Raw genomic sequence first — 12,083 nt, 5'->3', positions numbered from 1 at the left:
TATATATATATATATATATAGCTGTTATAGTAACATTGTTTCAATGAATAAACATAATTCATGTAACAACAGAAAGAAACATAATGTTTTTCTGGAAGAAAAATATTTTCTTTGACACATTAGTCTGTGAACACAGTATTTGTTAACAGGAAGCTCATACTAGCAAACATAAAACAGATGCGAAGGAAGGCAAGAGTACTAAAGACCTGTGGGATTTGAACTGCTTTTAAGTTTTTCCATGTTATTCTAGGGATTGACTTCTAGCAGTTCAATAAAAAAAACCCAACATGAGGGCAGCAAGGTTGAAAAATGAAAGCAGGAGGGAAGAAATCGTAGCTCTGTTTCTCATTATTCAAATAGAATTGGAAACAATTTGTTCCCGGTATTTTGTTATTTAATATTTTTAATTTTTATTCTTTCTTAGGTCTTTGCAAGAGAGGGGAACGTACCAAATATTATAATTGCTGTAAGTATTGTGTTGTACTGTATTTCACTGTGTCGGTCCCGGCTTCAGAAATCCAGCCAGAATAGCCTCCCAGTATAGATTTGCATTGTGCCTGAATATATGGGGGAGAGGGATGTTGATGTGTGGTCACAGAGCACTGATCTTGGCAGAATACACAAATAGTGAACAGCTTCCTGTTAAAAACTGACCTGGCCCTCAGGTGCCTATTGAAGCCTGTCTTGTGCTTCTCCCTGCAGCGTTTCTCTCCTCTGTTGGAGGCAGGATCCTGAACTCAGGCAACCTGTCTCATGTTCTCTCTGCAGTTCCTCTGTTGCAGCTGTTTGTCATGACTGGGGAGTGTTGTAAAGAGTACAGCACAGAAAATGACATTAAACTTACCAGCAATTGGTGCATTTTGCATTTTTAGGGTCCCCCAGGAACAGGTAAAACCACCAGTATCCTCTGCTTGGCTCGTGCTCTGCTTGGTCCTGCATTAAAGGATGCTGTTTTGGAGCTGAATGCCTCAAATGACAGGTAAGAATGACAGACCTTATCAAATTTTTAATGAAGCAGCAAGTATCCACTTTTATTTTTAGATCAGCTCAGGCCAGTGTGATGGGCTTAATGCTATAGTAAGGCCTCTAGTATTTATTTTAATGCAGTTTTTCCAATTAAAAGTCAGGCAATCTTTGATGTCCATGTATCAACACAGATATTATTACTTGGTGTTTTATAAACTTGATACTTTCATACCCCAAAAATATAAACAGATGGAGTGCAGAATCCATAATTGTACTGTTTTCCTGGATTTACTTTAAAGAGTTAGGCTTCCTGCATTCATAAAGATCCTCCTAAGAATGAAAAGTGAACAAGCTGTTCATAATGGGACTCTTCAATGCTTATAGAAAAAAAGTGAAGTGATAGAAACTAGTGCTGTAAGGATAGCTGGGGACTAAAATAGAAGATAAGGGTGTGAGGTGTGTAGAGGACGTTGACTCTACTTCAGGGATCAAGCACTAGGGGCTGATTATATTTCCCAAGTTCTGTAGCAGAGCCATCCAGAAGTATTCTAAGGATATTTACTGGAGGGTTGTTTATGAGTACAATACATTTTACCTGCCTTTGTTAATAACAGTTATAGAAGAGCTATAGCATCACAACACTCACGAAAAAGTAAAATGCTTAATTTTTAATTTTTTTAAATTGTATTGTTGGGACTCTGTGAAGGAAAGCACCCATGTTATGCTAAAGTGATGCAGTTTGTCCAGCTATTTTTCTTAAACTCTTGTGAGTTACAGCTGGGTCTGTGGATGTAGCTGTGTGAAGTACTGGCAAAGCAGTATTAAATGTTACTGCCTTTGTTCATTTATTACTCTTACATTTTGCCAAACATAAGTAATTTTGTGGCAGTATGTAAGATTACTGATATATATATATATACAGATACTGTTAAATTATTTTTTCAAAGCCTCCAAAAATGAGGAACATTGGTGTTTACATCTGAATTAGTTAGGCAGTCTGGCTTACAACATGGTTGCACAACAGTTACAGTGGCACAGCTGACAGGGCAGGATCAAACGGTGGGAGAATAGGGAGCTCAGGAGTGCTTCAGCCACTGCAGCTGCTGAATAAAGTCCATTTCACCCATCTGATCATGAATCACTTCAATTATTGTTCCAGAGGCATTGACGTTGTGAGAAACAAAATCAAAATGTTTGCCCAGCAGAAGGTCACACTCCCAAAAGGTCGGCATAAAATAATCATCCTTGATGAAGCAGACAGGTATGTTGTTTTTTTCTTAACTTCAGCTTCTATGTGAAATGCATTTTGTGTGTCCTGTCAGCAGAGCTGCTGTCTTGGACAGTCTTAGATATTTCTATCAGTCTATCAAAAATTATTTTTTTAGGAAATTAATATGCATTGAACAGTGTTATTGTGAGATTACTCATATCAAGCAGAGGCCATTGCTTCAAAGGAGATGGACCTCAGGATTCAGCTGAATATGAGAGAGCATCTTTCATTTCACTGGTTCTTTTTGAAAAGAACCTGGCTTACGTAGACAATTTCACTGGGTGAAAACAGGACATTCTCTTTCACCTGTATATAAGTCGTAGCATTCTTAGCAATATTCTTCAGCATATTAATGGTTTAATTTTGCACGTTAGTTTTACAGAGGTCTTGGTGATTACCTGCACTGAGGGGTGATTTGTTCACATGACTAGAAAAAGCTGCTTAGTTTATCAAGCCAGAATATCAAGTAATTTACAAAGTACTGTTTAATATCAGTAAACTCTGAAGCTTGTATAAAAATAGCTATTAGGCTGCACCTGTAAGTCAGTGAAGGGCAAAATCTGTCCTAACTCTTTTCTCTCCCAGCATGACAGATGGAGCACAGCAAGCATTGAGAAGAACAATGGAAATTTATTCCAAAACAACGCGCTTTGCGCTTGCGTGCAATGCCTCTGACAAAATCATAGGTAAAGTGCTGTTAGTCCCTGGGAGTTTTTGTCGTATGTTCTCCATACTGTTGGCTAACTTCCAAGGCAGTTGTGAGAAATACCTTGGACCTGCTTGTGGCAAGAAACCATGGTACTTCTGAAAAATCAAACCACCTGTACATCCAGCTAATAAGAGTATATTTGTGTAGCCGGTGAACCCTCTGAACGGCTGGTTTTGATGGATAGTGCTATGCATGACTACAGAAGCAGATTTCTTATACTTTGGGCTTAACCTCCATCCAACTCTGCTGCAGTTTAAGATGTTTGGTGTATTGGATAATGGGTATTGAATCCCTTTTGTTGTCCTGCTTTCTGAAACATAAAACTTTGCTTACAAGCTAACACATTGTAGACCTTTAGACTTTCTTGTTTAGCAATAATAAACACAGACATTCAGAATATCCAGGAGAACAGAAGAAGCTGAGCTTCCATGTATATTTGCACATATCTGGGAAAACTCAAGTACTGCATCTGGGCTCAAGGAAGGACTGTAACAATTGTATATGCTTAAGGAGATGCTATATTCTGTCTGGAGCTGACCTGTTCTTTAAAAGAAGACAAATGAAGAGTTGGAAGCTGAGATTATCTTCTTCCAAGATGAAGTCAAATGGGGTTTTTTTTGAGAAAGGAGGGAAATGCTCATTACGTGTCTCTGTCCTCAGAACCTATTCAATCCCGGTGTGCAGTGCTGCGTTACACCAAGCTGACAGATTCACAAATCCTTGCGAGGCTAATGAAAATTGTTGAGAAAGAGGATGTACCATATACAGATGATGGACTAGAAGCCATTATCTTCACAGCCCAGGGAGATATGAGACAGGTAAAAGAAGAAAGGCAATCAAACAATGGCTTCTGCTGAAAGCAAAAAAACCTTTGAATTGTGGCTCTCAAGGGTTTCTATCTTTGGAGAGGCAAAGCAAAGGAGATGTGACCTGTGGCACAAGAGTAACTAAACTATTTGGTTTTGTGGGGTTTTAGGGTGGATCTCCTCCTTAAGAGTGAATTGGTGGGAACTGGATACCAAATTTGTGGGAGGACACAGTCTGCATACTGTTTTCTCTCACTTAATTGCAAACTGCTTATTTGCCTCATTTTCTGAAAAGTGTATGTCACCCTGAGGAGGGGAGTGAGAAGCAGAGCACGTCAGAAAATAAATGAAGTCTTATTTTTTCTTTCACAGGCATTAAACAACTTACAGTCCACATATTCTGGATTTGGCTTTATAAACAGTGAAAATGTCTTTAAGGTTAGTAATAGTGTAAAACAGCGATGCTGGAAGTTTAGCACTACGGCTGTGTGAGACCTTTGGTCACATACTGAAGCCTTTGAAAGCACTTGGCCAGTTTGCAGCCAGCACTGTGTTGGTAGCAATTACAGCATTAGGCTGTAAAAAAGTGTGTGTGCCTTTTGAAAAGGGAGAGAGCCTCGCAGTCCCTAATGGCACCTCTGAGACATTGTGGCTTTCCAGTTCTCTCAAAGCACACGGATCACGTAACTGCTGGGAAATTTCACAGTGATAACTTTGGAATCTATTACTTGGGTGTTCTCATTTCTTGCTATTGAATCTGCCATGGCAGGGTAGCTGTGTTACCAGAAAAGTCAGATTACTTAAAATTTAATCTGTATTATAGAATGTGTCTGATTCAGTACTTCAGCTGTATAGAAGCTTGGTGAAAATACCAGGGGTTTAATGCAGAGCGTTCTAATATGTTGAAGTGCAATATTTCTCTTTGCTGCAGGTATGTGACGAGCCTCATCCTCTGCTTGTGAAAGAAATGATACAGCACTGCATAAATGCAAATATTGATGAAGCGTACAAGGTTGGTTTTCATGTGTTGTGTCTGCACACACCAACACTTTTTCTCTACAGAATTCTTGTTTGTTTTGAGGAATTCACAGTGTGTGTTGTTTTTTAAGATCAGGGCAATACCATGTAGGTGAATTGATGAGTTAAGTCCCTTTTTATGTAGGGGTTTGTTCAGATAAATAAGCCAAAAGCAAAACAGCAAGCTGTATTGAAATTACTTGCTCAACAATTGAGGTTAAATCATTTGATAAATAGTACATGCAGTTATATACAGCTGTTCCAACAAGGCATATGCTTGACTCACCTGATAAGTTTTGCAGATAAATGTAGGGTTATTCTTGCCCACACAGATTCTTGCCCACCTGTGGCGACTTGGATACGCTCCAGAAGATGTGATTGGCAACATCTTCCGTGTGTGTAAAACCTTTCAAATGCCAGAATATCTGAAACTGGAATTTATCAAGGTTAGTACTGACCTAGCTCCAGGTGGGGTCTTTTTGGCCTTTTTAAGAAGAGGATGTGATCCTGAATACAGGGGCAGCCTCAGGGTTTTCTGTTTGAGGTTTACTATATATTAGTACAAAAAAGTATTTCTTAACTTCTTATTACTGATTTCTTTCCCACTCTGCATCATCAGTTTGTCAGTTAGAATGGTCACTTGGAGTTTGAAGTCTAACTACCCATAGGAGTGCTAAAAGTCACTTTAGTGATCAACTGGAATTAATAACAAACATAATGCTGGCTGAATTTAGTAGTTACATCAAAGCCTCAGATAACTCCTTGAGAACTTTTGTTAAGTGCATACTTCCGATAGGTAGTAAAATATTAAATGATATTAACAGCCAGTTGACAAATGGTAAACTGGGGTAATGGAATCACTCTTCAGATTTAAAACCTATCCTCAGATCTATGCACCTGGCTCCTTACCAAGAAAGTGGGGAAATACAGGCTTTGATTTAAAAAAAGAAGAAAAAAAGGCATTCTAGTTGGTCTATGTGAGTAGGTACGCTTCTCAAGCTCACGTGACTCTGAAGCTGGTCTCTTAGCAGTCAGGGCCGTGTTCTGTGTAGTCATTAGTCACACTATACATAAACTGGGGGAGCGAACAGGGGATTTTACAATGTCTTTATCACCAGGAAATCGGATACACCCATATGAGGATAGCAGAAGGTGTGAACTCCCTGTTACAAATGGCTGGACTGCTGGCCAAGCTGTGTCAGAAGACCGCAGCCCCTGCAGCGAGTTAGATGTTTCCCTGCGCAGAAGCCTGCGTTCGGGCCAGTGCAGCCCTGGTGCGCGAGGTCAGCAGCTCCGTGTGCGTCCTGAATTCTGCGTGCAAAGAGTCCCTTGGTTTTGCTAAATTAGAGAAAAATTACCAGGTTCCATTGTAAAAATGTTTTGTACTTTTTTAATTTAGACCAATAAAGCTTTAAAAACTACTTTAACCCAAGAACTCTTACCTGTTGTATAACCGAGGTAGAAGAGACAGTCCAGAGGTATGAGGTCTGTCTTGTGCACTCAGCAAAACTGCTTACATCAGCGGTACTGAGACCTAAGAGCAGGAGACAAAACTTGAATCCTGTAGTTAGTGATTACACTTCAAGCCTGGTCATGAGTGGTGGTCTTTCTGAGACCAAGAAGGAAAAATTTTTGCACAAAATAAGGAATTTCATAAAGTTCTAACAGGCATGCTGAGCAGGTGCCGCTCCTGGGCGCTGGTTTTGTGCTGGGTGTCAGGAAGATATTTTCACCAAACATATACACATTTTTAATGGTGCCACCTGTTTCTTTTGGATATTTCTGTAAAAAATTTACCAAATTTGGGGATGCTCTGCATTTGAGTTCCCTTTCCTGTTTTTGCTGTCCAGGTCAGGTAGTGTCACTTCACTTCAGCACACAAAAGAGCTACAGCACCATGCTTTCCTGTCTGTTTGGTTTTGGAAACCACCTTGCCAGTGCGGATGAGCAATAAAGTGTGAAACGCAGAGTGAAGGCAAATATACATTGAATAAATCTATTTAAGTACATGCTGATTAGAGCAGTCAGAGCATGGTAGAGGTACAATTCACTGGTGGCTGCACTTCTCCCCATTCTGTTGAAGTTTTCCACCCCAACTACTCAGCTGCCCACACCACAGCTGCCAAATTGATCCTCACTGGCAGCGTAAGACCGTCCCTCACGCTGCAGCAGGGGCTGTCACACCCTCTTTCTCTGGCTCAGGCACAGGTGTGATGAGTTTCAGCAGCAAGCACTGGCAGCATCATCAATTGCCCTGTCAAGACTTTCTGCAGCCTCCCTGCCAGAGCCTGCAGACAACCCTTTTTAATTCAAAATGCAGGAAAGCACATTAATTGACAGCTAAAGCACAGACACAGTTGAGCTCGCTCCCAAATAGAATAAAGCAAACAGCTCTTGGAATAATGTCATACAGTATGTTCTTCCTTCACTAGATATTTATTGAGCTTAGCTTTTGAGTCCCAGCCAGTGAATCGGCACTGTGAGCACAAACACTGTAAAATATACGACTAATGCTTTAGTATGAAGGGGCTTAATCTGCTGAGTTCTCTACAGACACAGGATCGCAGCTTTTGTCCCACACATTTAAAGAGTGGGTTAATTTTCCTTTGGCTGTACATCACAGCCTCTGTCTTTGCTTTCTAGTTAAATCTTCAGTGCTGAGCAGGGAAGGGAGAGGTGTTGCGGGAGTTTCATAAACCAGCGAACCCTGTATTAGGAGGGCGCCAAAGGCTGGTCCTTACCCCACTGGACATCCCTCCCTGTTGCTGCATTGGAAGGGTGAGAAACACGGCAGCTCCCAGTTCTGTTCCTGCCTGACTGAACTGGTTTTCTTCTTGACTGTATTCAGTAGCTGCTTTTTCAGTTCCAGTTTGGAGCCGATTCTTTTCTGGGCTAATCCTCTACAGCACCAGAGGGACATAATCCTACACACTTTTCCCAACAAGAGGAACAGTGTGGATCCAAGAGGCCACCAGCACAGGCTGTGCTACCAAAGGCGGTTGGTCGCCCTCTCCGAGCACAGAGCTGCTGCTTTTTGGCAGCTGGCAAAGGCTCCCGGCTCCATTGCACAGCTGCACCAGTGGTGCCAAAACTACTTCTCGAATGTGTCTTAAACTGAAAACAGGAAGCGAATTGCTCACTTGGCTGCATACCCAGTGTGAGGAAAGAGATACTGGGACCCAGGGGAGGTGTCATTTCTCCTTGCGTTGTGTTCAGACAACACAGGATCTGATGATTTTGGGTGAGCACCAGAAATCCTTGCACACCTAAAAACGAGTCCTGAAAGGACAACACATCAGTGGACACACTCACATGTACGTACTCACTCGTTGCAAAGAAAAAAAAATGTAAGGTGTTTCAGAACAAGACTCATAACATTGGTGACGGTTCCCGTAACAGTCCCTGGATGTCTTCCAGCGTAATGAGATCACTGGCTGAAAGGTACTCCAGTCCTTTTACAAAGCTGAGAAGGGACTTACCCCTCTCCAGCTGGCTGTTCTGGAGCACTGCACAGGGGGTTTGCTCAGACTCCCAGTACGAGGAGGGAAGATGCTCCGTGTCCAGCTCCTGCCCTGCCTGCTGAGGCTCTGCACCTTCCGCACTCAGATGTTGGCGGTGGAGGAACCTTATAGCAGGATTAATTGGTCTAATCCACCTCCCTGCTTAGCAAAACCAGTAAATCTATTTTAATGTTTTGGCCGCACACTCACCTAACAGCTAGAACTTTCTGGGAGCTCTCTAGCTGGATCTGTTTGTGCGTGCCAAGGATCTTTTACTGCTGCTAATCTCCTAATCATCTAATGGTTCCCTTGGGTTACGAGATGAATCACCAGGAGGTGTTAACATCGCTGCACATCGCTGAAAATGGAGCTCGCCCTTCCCTTCCAGCAAGAAATCCCCAGTCTGCAGCACTTCACAGGACACAGGAGCTTCTTCAGGTGCGAGTTAGTCACCAAGGATGAACCAAGGGGACAATGTCATGGCCCTGCGAGGGCTGGGCACATTATTTCAGTATTGAAGGCATCTCCTCCTTTCCAGGCCTGTCTGGGAGCTGTCACTGTGTCTGCTCCAGGCTCGCTAGGATTCTGATGTCCTCCCCACCCAGTGCAAACCTTTTGCAGAGCATTGAAACATCGGGAAAATGGAGGATGCCAGTAGGAGCTGGGCTGGGAGGAGCTGGGGCGAGCAGAAAGCAACTGTAGCTCCCTGTGTGCGTGCATCCCTGAAGCGCACGAGATTTTCTCTGTCGTAAAAGTCCTGTGGAAGCAGGAGTAAAGGCATTTGTAGGAGCTACAAGTAAATCTTAGAATCATAGAATCACAGGATGGTTTGGGCTGGAAGAGACCTTAAAGCCCATCCCGTGCCACCCCCTGCCATGGGCAGGGACACCTCCCACCAGCCCAGGTTGCCCAAAGCCTCATCCAGCCTGGCCTTGAACCCCTCCAGGGATGGGGCATCCACAGCTGCTCTGGACAACCTGGGCCACTGCCTCACCCCCCGCACAGTATTTCCCCTAAGCCAAACTCCCAACCACCCGCCGGTTCAGCTGCACGAACAGTGGCCACCCAGGGGTTCTGCTAAAATCCAGCCAAACTGTTTGCAGCAGGAAGCACCGACATCCCATCCTCCCACCCCAGGGCTCGCTCACCCTTACCTCCACTTCCCTGACAGTCCTGGAGACTTGAGTGGGCCTGTGTCCCATCTCAAAGCACAGTTTTCTGAATCAATTTGGAGGGAGAAAGCTTTTAAGGAGCAACATCTCCTCCCCATCAGATCCCGCACACCGTTCCGCATCATCTCACATCCTCCCATCACAGCCTGTCTCGCCCAACGGCGCAGACAACATCTGCATCGTCGCAAACCGCAATAAACACTGCTTTTTCTTCAGAGGCTTTTCAATTTTAATAAATAAGTGGTACAACAGTGCCAGATCTGTGCATCGGGGCTCCAGAGACAAGGGGCACGGCCGGGGCTGATGTTCCTGCGGCAATGCTGAGAGACCGCCGCGGTTTCCAAGGATGGTGGCTCTGCCTCAGCCCTTCGCAGGGTGTTTATATTGTTATAAAACAGACACTGAAACACCAGGAAAACTGCCACAGATGGACACCGCGAATGACAAGCTGTGGGTAAGGCGAGGCTTTAATCCTCTTTACTCTTTAGCTTAATGAGCAGGTTGGTTTCTCATTCAGCGCAGAGCAGCGCTGCTGCTGTGAAGCCACCTCCGCCTTGCCCGTGCCTCTCGGAGGAACCCGCTGCTGCAGGAGAGCACAGGAACTGCATCAGGACATAATCCCTCCATTTAATCCCACCCTGCGTGAGTCACCCTGACGAATTAAGCAGCTCCTGCATTATCGCTCAGCAATTTAAACATTCATTTCACCCCTGACAGGAGAAAACACCGCGCGGACTGGCCATCCTCCCCCGGCAGGCGTGCAGGGACGTGAGATGGGATCATGAGCATTCGGCGTGCCTGTTGTCACTGCCGGGCAGAGGGATTCTCCAGTTGGATTTCTGTAGGACTTCAGGCAGAGCATCGCTTCCTTCCAGCGGCACCCCTTTGACGTGATCTCGGGAACTCGGGCACAACTTGGAGAAGATTTCCGCGGGGGATGGAAGGTTCCCCTCGCCCCCTGTGTGTGCTCGCTGGGTGTGCTCTTACAGCTCAAAGGACTGCTTCAGACTTTGTGCAGAATGCTTGAAAAAAAGAAGGGAAAAAAAAATAGTGAGTCCACTGACTTTTAATCCTGCTTTCAACTTCCTAACTCTGCTGCCCGTTACACTTTCTTTCTGGGGACAAGTAGCGAGGTACACTACAAAGCGTCCACATCTGAGCAGAAGCCACAGCCGTGCTCCCAGACGACGATCCCCGAGCGGAGCAGAGGGTGTGGAGGTACCAGGAGCCCATTTCTGGATTCCCCCTCCCTGGGTGGGGAGGTTCTGCTGGCTGTTTTTGGTTGGACATGGGGATTTTACAGCATTGCTCTGCCAGCAAAGGCTGTAACGGCGGCATCATCCTAACAGCAAAAAGCACATCAGCAACTTTAATTTCCCAGGAGCTATTTGTTCATACAAACACAAGAGCATTTTGCCATGACTGGAGGTTTTCCCAGAAAAATCCATATCACCAGTGCCACACAGGACAGCTATTCCTCCCCATTCTGCCTTCCCAGCATCACTTGTCACTTTGGGGGTGGATTTATGGCAGCCCCTGTGCTGCTTTGATCGCTGCTCTCCACCAAACCAGGCGTGGTCATGACAGCAGCTTTGCTAAACCTTTTGGGTATCTCTCGGGACCGAATGCTCCTCTTGTAGCTCTGAATGTGGGGGTCACCCTCCCTGGCACAAACAGGGGCGCTCAGTGCCACGGAGCCACTATCAGAGCAAAAAGCCGGGATACACTGGGACTAATGCGTAGAAACATAATCCCCTCTGCCTTGAAATTTCTCCGTGGAAGAGGAATAAATGCAGAATTGCTTATAAATTTACCATTCTAGAACATTTAATTTTTCGTGGATAATCCAGCTTCCTTCCTCCAGATGCTCAGATGCCTAGCTAGTCCAGAAACACCTCCCAAGGGGGAGAATGAGCAAATTCCTCTGCAGCCCCAGCTGACACAGCCCAGTTTACAATATTCTCTTGGTTTGCTCCAGCTCAAGCCAAGAGAGATGCCTGGCAGCAAGGCACCGCTGTGGCCAGATTCTCAGTCCAGGGCTCCCACGGGATGTTTGGCTGCATCCCAGCAGAGGCTGGTGCTGGTCCGTGGCGAGCAGCGGGGTTCCGTGGCAGGAGGAGGTGTCCGGCAGCCTGAGCTGTGTTTGCCACCAGCCAGACTATGTGCGTGTCCTGTTGGGAAGCCACTTGTGTGCCATGGGTGACACCAAATCCTCGACCAAAAAGCACAAACTGTCTTTGGCGCAGCTTCCCCAGATGGTCTGTGTCTGATCTAAAGCTGCCGGGCTGCTGAAGCTCAAAGCAAACGCTGTGACATGGGTGACTACGCTGGGCATGCTGAGGACAAATCTTAAATACTTTGCACAGCTTCAGAAAAATCCAGTTTTAGGGCTCTGCCCACTGCTGGTGCCCAGTTTGAGGAATATAAACCCTGTAACTGGTGCTGCCAGCACGGGGCGTAAGGACAATCTCACTGGAGGGTCTCAGGGTGCAAACCTGACAAGGAAACAATGCTGGTCCCAGTCCCTCTCCCACCTGGAGTCCCAGTCCAGCCGGGAGCAGGGTGACCAGCAGCACACCCTCCAACCAGCACGTACAGACACGACAGATCTCCACGGGAGCACAGCGGTGGCTTATTTCCCTC

The 12,083-nt window shown here is 45.1% G+C and overlaps 2 protein-coding genes across 2 annotated transcripts in view; one reads left to right on the top strand and one right to left on the bottom strand.

Moving 5' to 3' along the window:
* Positions 1 to 424: 424 nt before the first annotated feature.
* RFC2 (replication factor C (activator 1) 2, 40kDa) lies at positions 425 to 6,196 on the top strand (the record flags this gene model as incomplete). The annotated part of the gene is made up of 9 exons (XM_010085723.1): positions 425 to 466; positions 873 to 979; positions 2,126 to 2,227; positions 2,822 to 2,922; positions 3,606 to 3,763; positions 4,124 to 4,189; positions 4,683 to 4,763; positions 5,101 to 5,214; positions 5,887 to 6,196. Coding segments are annotated over 9 exons (882 nt in total), but the record flags the coding sequence as incomplete, so codon positions are not given.
* Positions 6,197 to 6,286: 90 nt separating this feature from the next.
* Positions 6,287 to 12,083, bottom strand: part of LAT2 (linker for activation of T cells family, member 2) — a 14,899-nt gene continuing 9,102 nt past the window's right edge. Inside the window, exon 12 of the mRNA XM_010085722.1 lies at positions 6,287 to 6,302. Within this exon, the coding sequence (XP_010084024.1) occupies positions 6,287 to 6,302 (16 nt within the window). The remainder of the gene's footprint in view (positions 6,303 to 12,083) is intronic.

This window comes from Pterocles gutturalis, unplaced genomic scaffold (genome assembly GCF_000699245.1).
Source record: "Pterocles gutturalis isolate BGI_N339 unplaced genomic scaffold, ASM69924v1 scaffold19325, whole genome shotgun sequence".
NCBI lineage: Eukaryota > Metazoa > Chordata > Aves > Pterocliformes > Pteroclidae > Pterocles > Pterocles gutturalis.
Note: the sequence above shows the minus strand (reverse complement) of the source record. Positions and strands in the feature narration are given on the sequence as shown.